This window comes from Polistes dominula, unplaced genomic scaffold (genome assembly GCF_049000335.1).
Source record: "Polistes dominula isolate Pdom_NZ unplaced genomic scaffold, Pdom_raw_medaka contig_83, whole genome shotgun sequence".
Taxonomy (NCBI): Eukaryota; Metazoa; Arthropoda; class Insecta; order Hymenoptera; family Vespidae; genus Polistes; species Polistes dominula.
The window spans coordinates 848,864-870,197 of NW_028301032.1; the positions used below are offsets into that span (position 1 = coordinate 848,864).

At 26.6% G+C, this 21,334-nt stretch overlaps 1 protein-coding gene across 5 annotated transcripts in view; it reads right to left on the minus strand.

Annotated features, from left to right (window-relative positions):
• The window catches only part of LOC107071050 (very long chain fatty acid elongase 7), a 36,998-nt gene that overhangs the window by 13,890 nt on the left and 1,774 nt on the right, over positions 1–21,334 (minus strand). For all 5 annotated transcript variants that reach the window (XM_015329715.2, XM_015329716.2, XM_089174431.1 and 2 more), the window contains one exon: positions 11,625–11,697. In XM_015329715.2, coding sequence (XP_015185201.1) covers positions 11,625–11,685 — 61 coding nt within the window. In that variant the 5' untranslated portion in view covers positions 11,686–11,697. The remainder of the gene's footprint in view (positions 1–11,624; positions 11,698–21,334) is intronic.

Sequence of the window (21,334 nt, forward strand, 5' to 3'; positions counted from 1 at the left end):
TTATTTATCATAATTACATATATTATTATTAATTTATTTTTTTAACAATTTATTTAACAATCATTCACTCGTTAATTAATAATTATAAAAGGGTGTATAAAAGAATAAAATAATATTCTTGATACACTTCATTAATAAAAAAAAAAAAAAAAAAAAATACATTTCATTCTTTCATTAAATAATAAATAATTATTACAATAATTAATAATTATAACCTTGTTATATAGAAAAAAAATAAAATAATATTCTTTACTTTACTTTATTATTAAAAAATATTTCATTCTTCTATTAAATAATAAATAATAATAATTAATAATTATAAAACTGTATTATTGTTAATGTTATGTTTATACAAAATTAAAATAATATTCTTTACTTTACTTAATTAATAAAAAATATTTCATTCTTCTGTTAAATATTAAATAATAATAATTAATAATAATAAAATTGTATTATTGTTAATGTTACGTTTATACAAAATTAAAATAATATTCTTTACTTTACTTTGTTATACAAAATATTTCATTCTTCTATTAAATAATAAATAATAATAATTAATAATTATAAAACTGTATTATTGTTAATGTTACGTTTATACAAAATTAAAATAATATTCTTTACTTTACTTAATTAATAAAAAATATTTCATTCTTCTGTTAAATATTAAATAATAATAATTAATAATAATAAAATTGTATTATTGTTAATGTTACGTTTATACAAAATTAAAATAATATTTTTTACTTTACTTTGTTATACAAAATATTTCATTCTTCTATTAAATAATAAATAATAATAATTAATAATTATAAAACTGTATTATTGTTAATGTCACGTTTATACAAAATTAAAATAATATTCTTTACTTTACTTTGTTATACAAAATATTTCATTCTTCTATTAAATAATAAATAATAATAATTAATAATTATAACATTTTATTATTGTTAATGTCACGTTTATACAAAATTAAAATAATATTCTTTACTTTACTTTATTATTAAAAAATATTTCATTCTTCTATTAAATATTAAATAATAATAATCATTAATAATTATAACATTGTATTATTGTTGTATACAAAAATAAAAATAATATTCTTTGCTTTACTTTATTAATAAAATCTTTTTTTTTATTTTTAATATTTATTATTAAACTTTTTTTATTAATAAATTTATTAAATAAAAAATTTACTTTATTAATAAAAAATATTTCTCATTCTTCCATTAAATAATAAAATAAAAAAAAATAAAATAATATTCCAATACATACATATACATGGTTTTTAATAAATTACTTGCGTTGTCGCGTGATATATGTATTTTCTTTATTTTTTATTATTATTATTATTCTTATTTTTTCTAACCAACAGGAAGAGAGTAAGAGAGTAAGAGAGAGAGAGAGAGAGAGAAAGAGAGAGAGAGAAATATTATCGTTGACCATCTCCGTTATAGCGGAATGAAATTGGTTGAACGCTTTTTACCAGGTAAACGGGGTAACTGAAACTCCTACGAGAGAGAGAAAGAAAGAAAGAGAAAGAGAGAGAGAGTGAGAGAGAGAGAGAGAGAGAGAGAGAGAGAGAGAAAGACGTGGTTAACGTTGTCGGTGCTTCCAGTAAATTAGCTTCGCACTCTGGTATGACCTCGCTCCTACCATGGATGCGCACGCGATTCGCACGAATGGGCACGCGCGCTATACAACCATGACCATAATCACCAACTACCACCACTACTATTACTACCACTACCATCAACTTTACCACCGTTCACGCGTACCTTTGTAAACGTGCCTATTTTCTTTCATTATTTCTTTTTTTCTTTCTCAGGTAGGTAAAAGGATCTCTCTTTCTCTCTCTCTCTCTCTCTTGACGGATTATTAAAAATAAAAAAAAAATAAAAAAAGAATAAACAAAAGAAAATAACAGTTAACTGTACAGAAATTCGATTATTTTCATCTATTTTGTAATATATTTTGTAATACTGAAATTGAATAAGTTGATCAATTAATTAGTTACTCAATATATATATGTATATGTATATTGAATGTAATTATACATGTATATATGTATATATATATATATATATCTTTCTCTATGTAACCCATTCGAAATTCACTTGCATGCTGTGTGTGCAATCATGCTCTTAACTATTATTATATTATTTATTATTTGTAATATGTTATAAATTATAAAATTATAAAATTATAAGATTTTAATTATAATATTATAAAATTACAATTATATAGAAAAATTTTATATTTTATGTAATAAAATTTATAAAAAATATATATATATATAAACTAGGGGTGCCCCGCCACGCGTTGCTGTGGCTCACAATCAGTCCGATACACAAGTTTTTAAGTCAACAAATAAGAGACCCTGTAGGAGAGACGCGTCATACATACTGCTGGGGTTGCTATTGGCTGAAAATTTTGGGGGACAGCTTCCGATGCAACGAGCAGCCATGTTTTTTTCTTTAGTATGTATAAATAACGGCTGTTGTTAGTTATGAAGATATAATACCCAGGAATCCTAGCTGATTTATTAGTATTGGAAATGAAAAACAAATTGTATGAATGATTAAAATAATTGTAAATGTAATATATATATAGTAGATAATTGTATTTATCAAAATTGTATTAATTCTTACAAGTTGTTTTGAAATTTCAAAATACTGTAATGCCTTTTATCAAATCAAACTTAATTGAATCTTTCTTTTTGAATTTATAATAATTTTTATTGTGTAACCTATTCTATTTTAATTATAAATTTTTTAATTATCATTAAATATGGTTCATTTTTTTCTCTGTATTTGATGCAATTCACCACTCTATCCCCTACAACTATTCACTATTACTATATACAACTTTTATACTATTTAAAATGTTTGATTCATTCGCGCGCAATCACGTGATTACATAAGTTCCTGTCCCCCAAAATTCTTTGGCGCGTCCCTCCTACAGGGTCCCTACAACGAATTACCTTATACCGCCATCTGTTAGTGGAATCTTATCGAACTAATTGAGATAATCATGACTCTTTGTTAATAAACAAATAATTTGCAATAAAATAATATTGCGACTATAAATTGAGATATAAACTATCCTATCTTTCAAGTTGGATGAAACTGCACGTAGTGTGCAAAATTTGATTAAAATCGGTTCAGTAGTTTAGGAGTCCATTGCGGACAAACAACGTGACACGTAATTTACATACATTAAGATTATAATTTATAATTTATATAATAAATAATAAAGTTAATAATAAATTATAAAGAGTATAAATAATATCTTTAAAGTATAGAAAAAAAACAAAACCAAATTAGTCATTATAAAATTTGCAATGTAATAAATAAAAAAAGAACAAAAAAAAAAAAAAAAAGAAAAAGAAAAATAAAAGCCACCAATCACGAAAGAGATGATTCTTCTTCTTTTTGAGTTTCGTGCTAGACGCCGACCGTATTATCGATTAAATAGGGGCCGAGAGTACAGAAAAGGGGGACGACGACATACTCCTACACTCTCCCTCATCCCTCCCTCTCCCTCATTCCTCTCCTCTTCTAACTCTCTCACTCTCTTTGGTGCGGATCATAGGCCGCATGAAAGCGCAGCCAAGTATCGGCCGATTACACAAAGAGTGAGAAAGAAATTGTCGAGGTAAGCCTCCTGGATTGTCGTACGCTTTAACGCCTCCGGGATGCTTCCGGGATCCCACCACCACTTCCAAGAGTTTTCCAACCGACTAAAAAGCGCAAATCCTCGAACGAAACTCTTTTCCCTCCCTTCCTCCCTCCCTAACCCTCACTCCCCCCATTCTACTACATCCACTGCATCCATCCCATCCCACACACTCCTCGTCGTTCAAAAAAACTTTTTTATTGCTAGCCCTTCTTTAATCCTATTTTTTTTTTCTTTTTCTTTTTTTTTCCCATTCACCCAACCACCACCAACCCTTTCTCATTTTTCATTTTCTTATTCTACTTCTTCTTCTTCTTTTTTTTTTTTTTTTTATACGTTCAAAAATGCATTCGCACAAGGTGCATCGACCGATCTGATTTCAAATTTCATGTACTCTTGCTGCGCCCTCTCCCCCCCACACCACTCTTTTCTCCTACTCAAACTTCTTCTTCTCATTCTCTTTCTCTTTCTCTTTTTATCCCGTTAGATGACCCTAATTTCTGTCTTCCCTTCCTCTTTTTTACTAGACCACTATTCTTTGTTGGATTCTTTTTTTTTTTTTTTAAACCTTCACACAGTCAATTTACACATCCATCAACCACCACCATCACTATACACCCACCAACATTTTTATTTTATCATTCCTTTGACATTCCCTTCGTTTTGTATTTCTTTCTCTCCTTTTCTTTCGCTTTGTTTTTGTACTTTTTTAATTTCTTCTTCTCACATTGGGATCTCTGGCAGGAGCGTGGTGTAGCAATTCGAACCTATCTACTCTAATTTTGAATGTAGCCACCAGATAGCGTATTTCAAGGTGCTAGAGATTAGGGACCCTATAGGAGGGACGCGCCATGTACATTGCTAGGCTGAAAATGTGGGGGGACAGCTTCCGTTGCATCGCGCAGCCATGTTTATTTTTAGTATGTATTAACGGCTGTGGTTAGTTTAAGTTTGGAATACTTATAGTTTTTATTGTGATATTTATATTTAATTGTTTTTTCTTTTTTTAGTAGTATTCTATAAGTGTAAGTTTAATTTACTCATTTAATCATTACAATTATAAATGTACAAACCTAACCTATAACTTATCGTTTGAATCATCGCGCGCAATCACGTGACTACACGAGTTCCTGTCCCCCAGCAATGTACATGGCGCGCGTCCCTCCTATAGGGTCTCTACTAGAGATCTCCCATGTGGCGTAGCAATTCGATTTATCTACTCTAATTTTGAATTTAGCCACCAGATAGCGTATTCAAGTGCTAGAAATCCCAATAAGCATATACGTTCATAAGCCATCAATACTCACCCACCACCCCCCAACCCAACATTATCGTTGTTACATACACATTTTTTTTTTTTTTACCATTCCCTTTACATTCCCTTTGCATTCCCTTTGCATTCCCTTTGCATTCCTTTCATTCTCTATCTCTCTCTTTCTTTATATTTTTTGTTTTCTAATTAAGGAAAAGCATCGATCGAAAAAGAAGGTGCCTTTTAGCTCAAAGCTTTCAAGGCACCTACTTTGAGGGCCTCAACAGGAGTACTAAAAGAAAGGGTGAAAGGAGATGTACTAAAAAGTATGCAAGAACCCTTCTCTGTTATATTAGAGACTTTGAATGCTTTCTAAAATCGAAAATATTCATCCAAAATGAAAACTTAAATAAACTTACAAGAAAACAATTTGGAAGTTTGATTATTAATTTGATTATTAACCATTACAGCGCTATTAACGCATACATGCGTTTGGTAGAAATTACCAGAGTAGTTTAACGATGTATATATGTGTTTGTTATAATTAATATAAAATAAAAAATGTAATGTTTATATAATATGTTTATATAATATGTAATTTTATATTAAGTTAATTAAATTCTATTCACAGAAAGAAAAACTTTAATTATTAAATAGAACATTTAAATAATTTAATTTAATAATATTATAATATTGGTATCTCTAGCACTTGAATACGCTATCTGGTGGCGAAATTCAAAATTAGAGTAGATAGATCGAATTGCTATGCCACGTGGGATCTCTAGCATTTGAAATACGCTATCTGGTGGCTAAATTCAAAATTAGAATAGATAGGTCGAATTGCTACGCCACGTGGAATCTCTGACACTTGAAATACGCTATCTGGTGGCGAAATTCAAAATTAGAGTAGATAGGTCGAATTGCTACGCCACGCCCCTGACTGCCAGAGATCCCAATATTATATAATATATATTATAATATAATATTATATATAAGGTATAAGATTTAAATAATTATTAATATTATTAGAATTTATTTCATAATAAATCATTCCGTTATTATAAAACATTGTAGTTAAAAGTATTCAGCAATCAAACGACTAATTTAGACAAATTTTTAATACAAAACTATGATTGAATAATTCATTTGAATACACGATATGTTGTATTTTTTCTTTTTTATAATTAATTCGTATCAATTCAAATGTAAATTATTTATAATGTTGTCATTTACATTCTTTAATTATTACATTGTAAAGATTACACATTATTCACGTCATATGAATATTTATTTATGTATTTACATGTGACAATATACATAAAAAAAAAAAATAAAATAAAATAAAATAAAGAAAAATGACGAATGAGTTTGATTTATTTAAAAACTTTATTTTTCTTCTTTGTTTGTTTGTTTGTTTGATTTATTTTTTTCTTTTTTAAAGAATATTTAAAAATTTTTTTTATATGATACATTAATTATTAATTTTTCTTTTTATAAATATCTTAACATTTAAAAAAAAAAGACAAGAAAGTAGTGGATAAAACGAAGACATTTAATTGATTGATTTATCGGAAATAATTCGAGTGTGTGAGTATATTTTTCTTCCTATCAGAGAACTCTAATCGAGTTATCAAAATAACTCCCACAAGAGAGAGAAAGATAGAGATAGATAGATAGAGAGAGAGAGAGAGAGAGAGAGAGAGAGAGAGAGAGAGAGAGAGAGAGAGAGAGAGAGAATGTTGATCTATGAAATGTTGTTATCTAATATTTTTCATGATACTATTTGAATGATATGAATTTAATTAATAAATTTAATCGATAATTAAATATCATTTCTAATTTCTTAATATTCATTTTTTATTTCTTTTGATGATAATAAAAAAAATCAATTAATAGCAATATTTTATTTTATTTTTTTTTTTGGTATTTAAAAATTATTACTAATTGAATGTATTCAAGCAAATCAAATAATCGCATGTATTTCATTCAATATTTGAGTTGATTTATAATTTATACAGATAACAAATTATTACAGATAATAAAAATAAAAATAAAAATAAAAATAAAATAAAATGTATACAGAGATTAATAATGTTAAATAATGTTCGATAATATTTCTGACAGATGATTGATTTCGATTTCTTTTCTTTTTTTTTTATGAAAAGGAAACGATGAAAGTTTTAATAAGTATTTAATTTATTTAAATTTAAAAAATATATTAAAATATATATTTATAATAAGAATATAATAAATACTTCATATGTATATTAATTATAATATATATTTCAATGTATATTAAATATTTTATATTATTATTTTTATAATAATAAATAAATATATAAAATATGATTATAAAATTAATTAATAAGCATATGAAATATTTTTTAAATAATACTTAACATTTATTATTCACACACCTAAAATTTAAAATGTTTATTATTATTAAAATATATTTCATATACTTATATATATATATATAATTAATTTTTTCAAATGTATCAATTTTATAAAAAGGAACCTTGAAAATTGTAATAAGTATTTAATTAAATAATTATAATAATAAAAAATTTAGAAAATATATATTTATAATAAATAAATAAATAAATAAATTATTATTTCAATAATTTCATATAATTTAATTCAATTCTAATTAATTTATTATTTTCATAATAAATATATATATATATATATATATAAAATACAATAATAATTAATATAATAAATGTTAATTATTATTAAAATATATTTCATATACTTATACATATATATTATATTAATACTTTCAAGGGTGGGGACCCCGAGGTGCCGTCTTCCTATAGACCGTTGAGCTTGCTGAACTCTCTCGGCAAGCTCTTCGAAACACTACTCAGAACCCGGATCCAGCAGGCTGTACGGGCGGTTGGGGGACTAAACGACAGACAATACGGTTTTAGAAAAGGACGATCAACGATGGGCGCGATTCAAAGGGTCGTGGCCGCGTTTGACAGAGCACAGACTAAACCCCACAAAGACAGGCCAGTAGTGCTCCTGGCAACACTAGACGTACGAAACGCCTTCAACTCGGCGAGGTGGGTAGACATCGTTTCAATCGTCTTCCCGCTGCTGCCCTACCTTCTCCGAGTCTTGAAGGATTATCTACGTGACCGCCACATAACGTACATGACGGAAACGGGAGTAAAGACGAGAAATTTGACAGTAGGCGTAGCGCAGGGCTCAATCTTGGGCCCCGACATCTGGAAAGGACTCTACGACGAGGTTCTCGGCCTTCCGATGCCGCCTGGGGTCTCCCTTGTAGGGTACGCAGACGACATTGCTATAGTAATAGTTGCAAAGGACACTAACCTGGCGCAAACGCGGCTGAGCCGGGCGTTCAGACGGATCTGCGAATGGATGCACGGACACGGCCTGGAGTTAGCGGTAAACAAGACAGAATTACTCTACCTGACGAGAAGACGGATAGACACGACTGCTCCCATGACGGTGGATACGACCCGATTGCTGCCAGAGGTACTGCTAAATACCTAGGGGTAACCCTAAATACAAAGTTGTCCTTCTGGCCGTATATCAAGGCCGCTGCACAAAAGGCGGCTATTAAGACGACTGCCTTCGCCCGCCTCATAGCAAACACAAGAGGACCCAGACAAAAAATTAGGATACTTCTGATGGCGGTCACCCACTCGATCCTCCTCTACGGGGCCGAGATATGGGGGGACGCGATGCGGGTCAAGAAATACCGACAGGCGATGACGGCGGTACAGCGGCGGGGGACACATCGCATTACGTGCGCTTACCGCACTGTCTCCGCGGCAGCGGTGCTCGTGATAGCAGGCGTCATTCCCATAGACCTCTTAGCGCAGGAGCGTAAAAAGATATTCGCGTCATGCGTGGAATTGGGGCGGGAAAGGGCCGTCACAGAGACGCGGATAGGGACTAAGAACAATTGGCAATCCCGCTGGATGGAAGGCGACAAAGACAGGTGGACGAGACGGCTCATAACGGACGTACGATCGTGGTCGGAGAGAAACCACGGGGAAGTAAACTTTTACTTAACTCAGTTTCTCTTTGGCCACGGATACTTCCGCAAGTACCTGTATCGTATGGGGAAAGTAACGTCCCCGTCGTACAGGTACTGCGGACATACTCAAGACGGCGCTGAGCACACATTTTTCGTGTGCCCGCGGTGGACAGACGCCAGACGGACGCTACGAACCAGGACAGGAGATTTGACCCCGGACAACATTGTGTCCGTTATAACTCAGGACCAGGACAAGTGGAATGACGTGTCGCGCTACGTAACGTACATACTCATACAAAAACGAATAGACGGATGTCTAGAAGGCTAACCAACAAACTGTGAGGAAAATCAGACATGCCGGCCAGCCCGAAGTAATGTGCACAACAGTCCCGGGCTGGTTTGGGGATAGCCGAAGTCAACCACTTCACAAAACATATATATATATTAATATTTTCAAATATATCACAATTTTATAAAAAGGAACCTTGAAAATTGTAATAAGTATTTAATTAAATAATTATATATATACTTCATATACTAATTATACAAATATATAAATTAAAATAATATTTATGAAATTATTATATATAATAAAAATAAATTATATTATATATATACTATATTTAATTAATTTTTTCAAATGTATCAATTTTATAAAAAGAAACCTTGAAAATTGTATAATAAATGTTTAATTAAATAATATAATATTTATTGTAAATTAAATTAAATTAATTAATAAATAATTATATACGAGTATATATTATACATACTTCATATAATAATAATAATAATAATGAAATGTATCTATCCATAAAAAAAAAATATAATATAATATATACATGAATATATTATATAATTTTTTTTTCAAATGTATCGATAAAAAAATCGATCAAACCTTTGTGATATAATATCTATAATCATATCATGGTCTGTGTTATATAAACACAACAAAAAACATATTTCATAATAATAATAATGAAATGTATCTATTCATAAAAAAAAAAATAATATAATATATACATGAATATATTATATAATTTTTTTTTTCAAATGTATCGATAAAAAAATCGATCAAACCTTTGTGATATAATATCTATAATCATATCATGGTCTGTGTTATATAAACAAAACAAAAAACATATTTCATAATAATTTAACATAATAACGAGCAAGGACACTTTCTGTTAATATATACTTTCCTTCTTCTTTTACATAAATACAAATCGGAAAATTGGTATGCTCTGCATACAACATGCATACACCTACCTATATACATATATTCATCACTATCTCTTTCTTTCTCTTATCAAGAAACCTTACGACAAATGTATAGCCTTGAAACGATGATTATTGCAAGAATGCTGACCATAATTTATAAATAATATCATCAACTCGATTTAATTCGACATTGCAATCATTTTTTTTTTTTTTTTATAAATTTCATTTTAATTTTCATTTACTTGTGCTACTTTCTCATATAATTATTTATAAATAATAATAATAATAATAATAACAATAATAATCATAATAATCATAATAATAATACAATTCATTATCCGTTATTTTCTTCTTCCTTTTATTTTCTTCTGGATGATAAACAAAAAATTCTATAATAGTTTTATTTATATAAAAAAAAAAAAAAAATGAGATTTTTCCTTTTAACACGTTGATTTCCACGTCAGTCATCGATGACTGACACTGAACTTTCGATCAGGCCATGTCAGGCACATGTGTCTGACACTGAACTTTTAATTCAGGCCACGTCAATCATCGATGACTGACATTGAACTTTCAATTCAGGCCGTGTCAGGCACATGTGTCTGACGTTCAACTTAAAAAACTGTACGTTTTGATACACGTGGCCTGACAAAGAGATTTTCGTAAAAATTCTCGTTGCGTTTAACAACGTGTTATAAAAGAAAGTTGAAATAAATCAAACATTTATGTTTAATTCAATCAACATTTCAAATTGCATTAATGCAATTTACTATTGTTATAACAAAAAGTAAATGTGTTTAATAAAAGAAATCTTGATAATGAAGAAAAATAAAATATAAATACAAAGGTCATTCACTTAACTAAAATCATCACCTTGTCTTAACATCATCGTTTATTTCCTAGAATAAAAATGATTGACAGAGTGAACAAAAAAAAATGAGGAGGAAAAAAGGGGGGAAATATAAATAAAAGAAATATAAATGCAAATGAACGTTTGAGATGTTCATACAAAGGAAAAAAGAAAAAAAAAGAAAAAAAAAAAAAAAAAAAAGAATCTTCTGACTGTATGAGAAGACATTTCACAATATTTTTGTTAGTCGAAGGTCAACACGTGGGTACCTTTCTTTGATAAATTTTTTTTTTTTTTTTGCTAGAAGATTATTAGCTATTTAAAGTATAGAACAAAAAAAAAAAAAAAAGAAAAAAAATTAATACGATGACTTTGAAATCTCGAAGAAAAAGAAGAAAAAAAAATAACCAAATTGATGAAAATGATTTGAAGTAAAAAATTCAGTCAGCCCATCATCAACTTCGAACAAAATTATATTCTTTTAATTTTTTTGTATAATAGGAAATAAACGATGTATATTTTAAAGATGAATTTTATTTGATGAATTATTTGTCAGTATAAATATATATATATATATATGTATAATAATGTTTATATAATTTGAAATGACTCACCGGATTTGTTATCCATGAGATCCCTGTAACCATGAATCAAATCTGCCACGATATTCGTCATCTTGATATAAATCTGAAAAAACAAAAAAACAAAGAAAACAATTTTTTTTATTATAATATAAATCAAAATAAATAATTATAAATTAAAATTTTATTATGCATAGTTAAGTATATACAATATTAACCCTTAAAGTGCACATAGGGGGTGTTTGACACCCCAACAAATTTGTGATCTCTCCAAAACTGTACTGAATTCGAAAAAATATTTAGTGCCATCTATTGTTAATTCAGATGAGTATAAAACCTATTCTATTTGAAAAAAGATGTATCAAACTACTTCAAAAAAAATTGCGAGGTCTAAATATTAAAATAGCAGCTTCAGGAGACGCGATCAAACACATGGGGTGGGTGTCTGACACCCCAGAAAATTTTGATCTCTCCAAAACTGTACTGAATTCGAAAAAATATTTAGTGCCATCTAGTGTTAATTCAGATGAGTATAAAACCTATTCTATTTTAAAAGAGATGTATCAAACTACTTTGAAAAAAATTGCGAGGTTTAAATATTAAAATAGCAGCTTCAGGAGACGCGTTCAAACACATGGGGTGTTTGACACCCCAACAAATTTTTGATCTCTCGAAAACTGTACTGAATTCGACAAAATATTTAGTGCCATCTAGTGTTAATTCAAATTAGTATATAACCTATTCTATTTTAAAAATGATGTATCAAACTACTTCAAAAAAAATTGCGAGGTTTAAATATTAAAATAGCAGCTTGAGGAGACGCGTTCAAACACGTTGGGGTGTCAAACACCCACGGTGCACAAACCTTTAGTAAGTGTGCACTTTAAGGATTAAATACAAATGTATTTCTTTATAATTAGTCGAAACAATTTCAATATTCGTATCATAAGTTATTAACAGTGATATAACAAAAAACAAAACAAAAATAATCAATAACCAGTCTTGTACAATCATTATAATAAATGATTACGATGATGTTGATCAAAAATAAAAAAATAAAAAAAAAAAAACATTTAATAACTAGCAAAACAACATAATTGAACAAAATAACAGATAATTAGTCGAGATTGTTCATCATAACAGGAAAAAAACCTTTCAATAATGATCTCATCACCCATTTAAATATCTATTATTATCAAAATATCACCTACTATATATATACTATAAATAAAATTTGAAAATACACAAAAAATGTACAAAAAAAAAAAAAATATAAAAAAGAAGCATAAAAATCTTAAGCGTTAAATTAGTTAATAAATGAATTTTTATTATTAGATTATTAACTATGAAATGTCTGATAACTCGTATTATTTTCACATCAAAATCAGACATTTTATATTTAATGACCTAATATAATACATAAAACAAAAACATAACTTGTTATATTTACTTTATCTAAAAATACTATATATATATATACGTGTATATAATTATATATAATAATTTTATATATACTAAATTACCATATTATATATATACTATTATTTTTATTATAATATATATAATCTGAATATATATAAATTAGATGTCACGTTGTTTGTCCGCAATGGACTCCTAAACTACTGAACCGATTTTAATAAAATTTTACACAGTGTGTGTAGCTTCATCTAACTTGAAAGATAGGATTGTTTATAACTCAATTTATAATTGCAATATTATCGGTATTAGGTAACTCGTTGACTTAAAGACTTGTGTATCGGACTGATTATGAGCCACAGCAGCGTGTGGCGGGGCACCTCTAGTTTATATATATATATGTTGTTATTTATGTTATACTTCTTACATGATTATTTATTTTTTTATTTTTATGAAAATATCTGACCTTTTCCGTGCAATTTACAAGCAATTTACATGCAATTTACATGCAATTTACATGCAATATTGTCATTCGTTTTTTAACTTATATTTGCGTATACATCATAATCAATGATTTTTTCCCTTTTAAATATGTATTTATGAATAGCCATTCATTATCTTTTTTTTTTGTTTTCAATAAAATCTGTTGATTAAATCGAAAAATGTAAAAAAAAATAAGATCGATTTGTAGAAATGATTTTTTTTTTTTTTTAGATAAGCAAGGAAAGTTATCAATTAATAGAAATTGTAAGAGCATATACTTAACCCTTTAAAGATATCGCCCACCACCACCACAACCAACAATGTTAATGGTACGAATGTTAACGTAACTTATAAATGAATTTCCGTTTTGAACAGATAATTCAAGTGGAAGACTCAAGATAAGAAAAACCCGACACGAATGTTATAAGACATCTTTATTTCTTTATACGATTTTCTTTTAATTTATACTTTTATAATTTTAACTTTTCTTGAAAAAAAAAAAAAAATAAAAAAAAAAATTATCAAAGAAATTTATTCGAGTGTTCAGCCTTTATTGATTGCCAAAACAAAAAAAATATAATAATAAAAAATATGAATATGAATTAAAAATTACATAGTAAAAATAAATATAAATTTTATTCATTACGAAAAAAAAAAAATATAGTAATAAAAAATATAATAAAAAATTATACACATTAAAAACAAATATAAACCTTATTGCAAATATTATTACAAAAAAAAAAAATATATATATATATATAGTTATAAAAAATATGAATATAAATTAAAAATTACATAGTAAAAATAAATATAAATTTTATTGCAAATGTTATTACAAAAAAAATATATATCGTAATAAAAAATATATTAAAAATAAATATTAATGTTATTGATTACAAAAAAAAAAATATATATCGTAATAAAAAATATATTAAAAATAAATATTAATGTTATTGATTACAAAAATATATATATATATAGTAATAAAAAATATATTAAAAATAAATATTAATGTTATTGATTACAAAAAAAAAATATATATATATATAGTAATAAAAAATATATTAAAAATAAATATTAATGTTATTGATTACAAAAAAAAAAATATATATATAGTAATAAAAAATATATTAAAAAATTATATACAGGGTGGGTCAGCACATTTTACCATTTAGATTTACGTTATTATTATTATTACGCGTAGCAGACAATGTTTCACATGTAGTTGAATGGCTTTGAAAAGGGGTTCATACTGATGCTACTTTTTTGGTGTACGTGTAAAGGACATATGAAGGTCATTAATGTTTTTTTTAAACGGAATAATCATATATTTTTTATTAAAATAAAAAAGGTTCAATGTGGCGACGATCATTTGCATCAGAACACTTTCTGAATTGAGAAATTAATCACTCATTAACATTTATTAATGTATCTGATGTTATTTTCTTGCATTCATTGACGATACGATCCCTCATATCGGCCATTTTAGTCGGAGGCTCAGTGTAAACTTTATTTTATAAGTAGCCCTTATAAGAAAAAGTCAAAGGGACGTTAGATCTGGTGATCTAGTCGGAAAATGAATGGGCCCATCCCGTCCTATCCAACAATTTGAGAAGTGTTAGCCGCATTTACGATAAATACATCCGGTTAGCTATCGCAAAATCAAAAGACAAGTTGGAATTAGCCGCAAAACCATTTTACGCATACTGATAAAGCACAAATATCATTCATATGATGCTTTAAAAGTTCAAGAACTGACCGCAAATGATTGTTATCAACGTTTAGAATTTTTTAATTGGGCTCTCACTCAAAGAGACAACTTTTACAACAATGTTATGTTCACGGACGAAGCAACCAACGTTTACGAAAAATGGATCAATCAATTTAAGAAATGCTCCTTATTGGTCAACGGAAAATCCTCATTGGTTTAGACAAATGGACAATCAACATTGAAGGAATGTAAATGTTTGGATGGGCATACTCGGTGATAAACTTATTATTGGTCTCATACTTTATCGAAGGATCACTTACCGGACCAGAATATGCAAATTTTGTATCAAACACTTCTATGGATATTTTTAGACGATTTACCATTGCATACACGACAAATAATGGGGATACAACAGGATGGTTGCCCTGCTCATTATTCAAGAACAGCAAGGGATACATTAAAACAAATGTTCCCAAATTTTTGGATAGGACGGGATGGGCCTATTCATTTTCCGGCTAGATCACCAGATCTAATGACCCTCGATTTTTTCTTATGGGGTTAACTTAAAAAATAAAGTTTACGTTGAGTCTCCTATGTGCCTCCTATGTGCCTCCTACAATGGCCGATATGAGGGATCGTATTGTCAATGAATGCAAGAAAATAACATCAAATACATTGAGAAACGTTAATGAGTCATTAATTTATCGATTCAGAAAGTGTTCTGATGCAAATGGTCGTCCCCACATTGAACCTTTTTTTAAGTAATATAAAAGAGCATCAGATGATGAAATAACAAATATATGATTCCGTTTAAAAAAACATTAATGATCTTCATATGTCCTTTACAAGTTCACCAAAAAAAGTACCATCAGTATGAACTCCTTTTCAAAGCCATTCAACTACATGTGAAACATTGTCTGCTACGCGTAATAATAATAATAACGTAAATCTAAATGGTAAAATGTGATGACCCACCCTGTATATTATAAATAAATACTAATGTTATTGATTACAAAAAAAAAAAAAAAAAAAAAAATATATATATATATATATATATATATACATATATTAATAAAAAAATAAAAAAAAATTATACATTAAAAATAATTATAAATGTTATTACAAATGTAATAACAAAAAAAAACAAAATATATAGTAATAAAAAATATAATAAAAAATTATATATTAAAAATAAATACTAATGTTATTAATTACAAAAAAAAAAATATAAAGTAATAAAAAATCTATTAAAAAATTATATATTAGAAATGAATACTAATGTTATTGATTACAAAAATATATATATATATATATATATATGTGTATATATTTAAAAAAAAATTATAATAATATATTATAATTATTATTATATAAAAATTATAATTATTAAAATATATATATTAATAAAATATAAATTATTATTATATAAAACATAATTATTATTATATAACAATTATAATTATTAAAAAATATATATTAATAAGAAATATAAAAAAAATATAAATCTAATAAAAAAAATTATATATTAAAAATAAATATTAATATTATTGGTTATAAAATATATATATATAATAATAAAAACTATAAATATAATAGAAAATTATATATTAAAAATAAATACAAATTATTTATTGATATTTATTGATTAAAAAAAATGAAACTAAAAAAATAGAATATTTTAAAATATAATTAAATATATATATATATATTATTTATATATATATATTTAATTTATTATATATATATATATATATAAAAATATAAAATATAAAATGTGTACTTTATAAATTTTTAATTCAACATTTAATTTCATTAATATACCTAATAGATTAATAAAAAGATAAGAAAGAAAAAAAAAGAAAAAATAAAAAAAAAATAAAACACCGACAAAATGAGACACGGAGAGAATTTTTCAATGATTCAATTTTTTGTAGACAATTTTTTTTACTTTAAGTAGAAAAATAACTCCGATTATTCTATTTTTATTTTCTAGTTACGGAACACAGGATTTATAATGTACTTTTTTATTTTTCTATTTTTTTTTTTTTTTATTCTTCTAATGGTTCCAATAGAATGATTTTGTCTACAATGTTTTCACTCGAAACATCCTCGTTGTCTCTTTCCGTAATAGAAGACGACGAATGATTTCACATAAAGATTTGAAAAGACTTTCTAAACTTTTCACTTCTACTACTTTGTCCTAAGTAGGATCAAAAGGATAAAAAGTTTAGAATAAAATAAAAAAAAAAAAGAAGAATTTTAAATGTTAATCACAATGATATTATAAAACATTGAACCAATCCTTTTTTTTTCTTTTTCTTTTTTTTTTTCTTGTATCCAATCTTTCTATTATATATTTTATGAGTATTTGCGTAATATTTTGTTGTTGGATGTTGTGGTTCGTTAAAACGTTTCAATTAAAACATTCATTTGACTTTCCCCATACCCACATACACATACACATACACATACATACATACACACATCTATATGATAATAAGATTTTAGTGAAAATACTTTAAACATGTAACTAAGATAAAAAAAAAAAGAAAAAAAAAAAAAAGAAAAAAAAGGAAAACCCGTAAAACATTGGTGAGAGACACCACCGGTTATTGCGTATAAAAGTTAAATGTCCATGAGACAAGTTGGAATGGTAAATAAATGTTATTTGTTCTAACCATTAGAGTACTTATACCTGTACATATATATTTATATATGCGTGTGAGTGTACTCAATGTATATTATTTTTTTTCAATAAATCAAAGTCCAAGTAATGTTAAGTAACCAATTGTACAGAATATTTCAACAAGTTCTTGGAAATAATTTTGAAATGAACTTTTTATTTTCTTCTCTCTCTCTCTCTCTCTCTCTCTCTCTCTCTCTCTCTCTCTCTCTCTATTAGTTTAAATAATTATGAATGTTTTTTTTTTGGTTTATACAAGATAATGTATGTGTTAGTTTTTTTTTTTTTTTCTAAAACTCTTTTAATTAGACGTTTGTTTCGTTCCTTTCGATATCGATCCACTTTTCTGCCCTGTGTGTTTTTTTTTCTACTTTTCTTTTTTTTTTGCCATCACCCTTCACCCCCAAACACCCCCTCGTTACATGTTGGAAACGGTCAAGGTGCGTGTGTGTTTGTTTCCCTTTTCGTGACGTATCCGGCGCCCGAATGACGCGATGGTGTTGTTGTATGATGGTTAAAAGAAACAAGAAAATAAGAAAATATATTTCCAAAGGAAAAAAAAAGAAAAAAAAAAGAAAAAAAAAAATTTAGGGTGAAAGTTCGTGGAATTTATTATGGTATTTTAAATTATTATCTCTTTTATCAACTGTATAATTAATTCTTATTGTTAAATTGATATTGATAATTATTCAAATATGCACGAACTTTTGATTAACCCTAATAATAATAATAATAATAATCAAATGAAAAAGAACGTGTTCGAATGATAAACAAAATTTTTCTTCTGAGTAAAAAAAAATCGATAAGGTATAATAAATATTGATAATATTTGATATGTCTGTCTGTCCGTGAATGTGTGTGAGTGTGTGTGTGTGTATGTGTGAGAATTAAGTTGAGTTTTAAATTCAATTTCGCGAACTGTACAATGAACTAGTTTACATTTTTGAATGTATGTATAGTGAATGCTAATTAATAATACTTAATCGAATCGCATTACATTTTATAAAAAATAGTCTCCTTCCTTTTCTGTCTCTTTTTTTCTTTCTTTCTCTTTCTCTTTCTCTTTCTCTCTCTCACTCTCTTTTAATGTTAAGAGATTAATTAGTATTACCAAGAGAAATAAAATACACCATAGAGCACTTCGTATGGAGGTTAAATTCCTACTCGTTCTCGTTTCGTATGACTTTTACTTTCTCCGTATAGTATTAGATAACAATAAATTATGTTAGTAGCTACGTGAAGTAATATTTTTCGAGATGCAAAGTGCGTTTTACTTAAGTAAAAACGAATAAACAAATAAGCGGGAAAATTCAAATAACGCGAGTCTACATTTTTTTTTTCTTTTTTATTTTTTCATTTCATTTCATTTGATTTATCAAATCAAATTTATCAAAACGTAATTTAATTCTATTTATTGTTACTTAAATGCATTGTATGAGTTTTAAAGAGACCCCATTTTATTTTGAGAGTCGTTGTTAATAATTAATACGATAATACACAGGTGTATTATAAGCGTATTTGTTAATAATAAATAATTAATAAAGTTACTAAAGGATTCACGTGTTTAACACTAAATTTAGGACTTAATTTGACTCATTTTTAATTCTTTTACTACATATATATATATATTAAATATTATTATTTGTTTAATATATGTTGATATTTAATGCAGCTGTACAGGTGTATATAAATGCATTGGTTAATAATAAATAATATTAAATTTACGGACTGAATTTGACTCATTTTAAATTTGTGTACTACGTATATATACATACAAATCCTAAATTAATTTCTTTCCTTTACTCAATTTTTTATTTAAACGATGATGATTTTAAATCATTAAAAAATAATAAATAAAACATTCATAAATAATACTAAATTTAGGAATGAATTTGACTCATTTCAAATTTGTGTACTACGTATATACATACAAATCCTAAATTAATTTCTTTCCTTTACTCAATTTTTTATTCAAATGGTGATCATTTTAAATCATTAAAAAGTAATAAATAAAACATTCATAAATAATACTAAATTTAGGACTGAATTTGACTCATTTCAAATTTGTGTACTACGTATATACATACAAATTCTAAATTAATTTCTTTCCTTTCCTCAATTTTTTATTTAAACGATGATGATTTTAAATCATTAAAAAATAATAAATAAAACATTCATAAATAATACTAAATTTAGGAATGAATTTGACTCATTTCAAATTTGTGTACTACGCATATACATATAAATCCTAAATTAATTTCTTTCCTTTACTCAATTTTTTATTCAAATTACGATGATTTTAAATCATTACAAAATAATAAATAAAACATTCATAAATAATACTAAATTTAGGAATGAATTTGACTCATTTTAAATTTGTGTACTACGTATATACATACAAATCCTAAATTAATTTCTTTCCTTTACTCAATTTTTTATTTAAACGATGACGATTTTAAATCATTAAAAAATAATAAATAAAACATTCATAAATAATACTAAATTTAGGAATGAATTTGACTCATTTCAAATTTGTGTACTACGTATATACATACAAATCCTAAATTAATTTCTTTCCTTTACTCAATTTTTTATTTAAACGATGACGATTTTAAATCATTAAAAAATAATAAATCAAACATTCATAAATAATACTAAATTTAGGACTGAATTTGACTCATTTCAAATTTGTGTACTACGTATATACATATAAATCCTAAATTAATTTCTTTCCTTTACTCAATTTTTTATTTAAACGATGATGATTTTAAATCTCTTAAAAAATAATAAATAAAACATTCATAAATAATACTAAATTTAGGAATGAATTTGACTCATTTCAAATTTGTGTACTACGTATATACATACAAATCCTAAATTAATTTCTTTCCTTTACTCAATTTTTTATTCAAATTACGATGATTTTAAATCATTAAAAAACAATCCGCAAATTTAGGTATTAAAAAATATATTTTTTTAAATATTGCGCGCCTATTTAGGATTACTGTAAAGAACGTTGAACTCTGAAAACTGACCGATAAGATTGGTGGGATTTTGCACAATTATATAGGTAGCAAACATAAAAATGCTAATTTCACGAGTATGGGAATTGAAAAAGAGGACAACTTGTCCTACTAGCCGAGATTAAAGTAGATAGAAGGAAGGGGAAATGAAAGAGAGAGAGAAAGAGAGAAAAAGAAGAGAAGAAAAAAGAAGAGCGAATCATAGGGCGCATTCCTTTTTTTCTTTAGTCACCCGGTCGATGAATGAAAAAGACAACCACAACCACGAGACTGTTATCTTTCAATTTTCATAATCAAAAACTTTATCAAACTATTATACATACATATATATATATATTTTTTTTTTTCCAAAATTTCTACAAATAAAAAAAAAAATTGTTATTCATAATATACTGTGACATGTACACGCACGTAAGATGACACACCT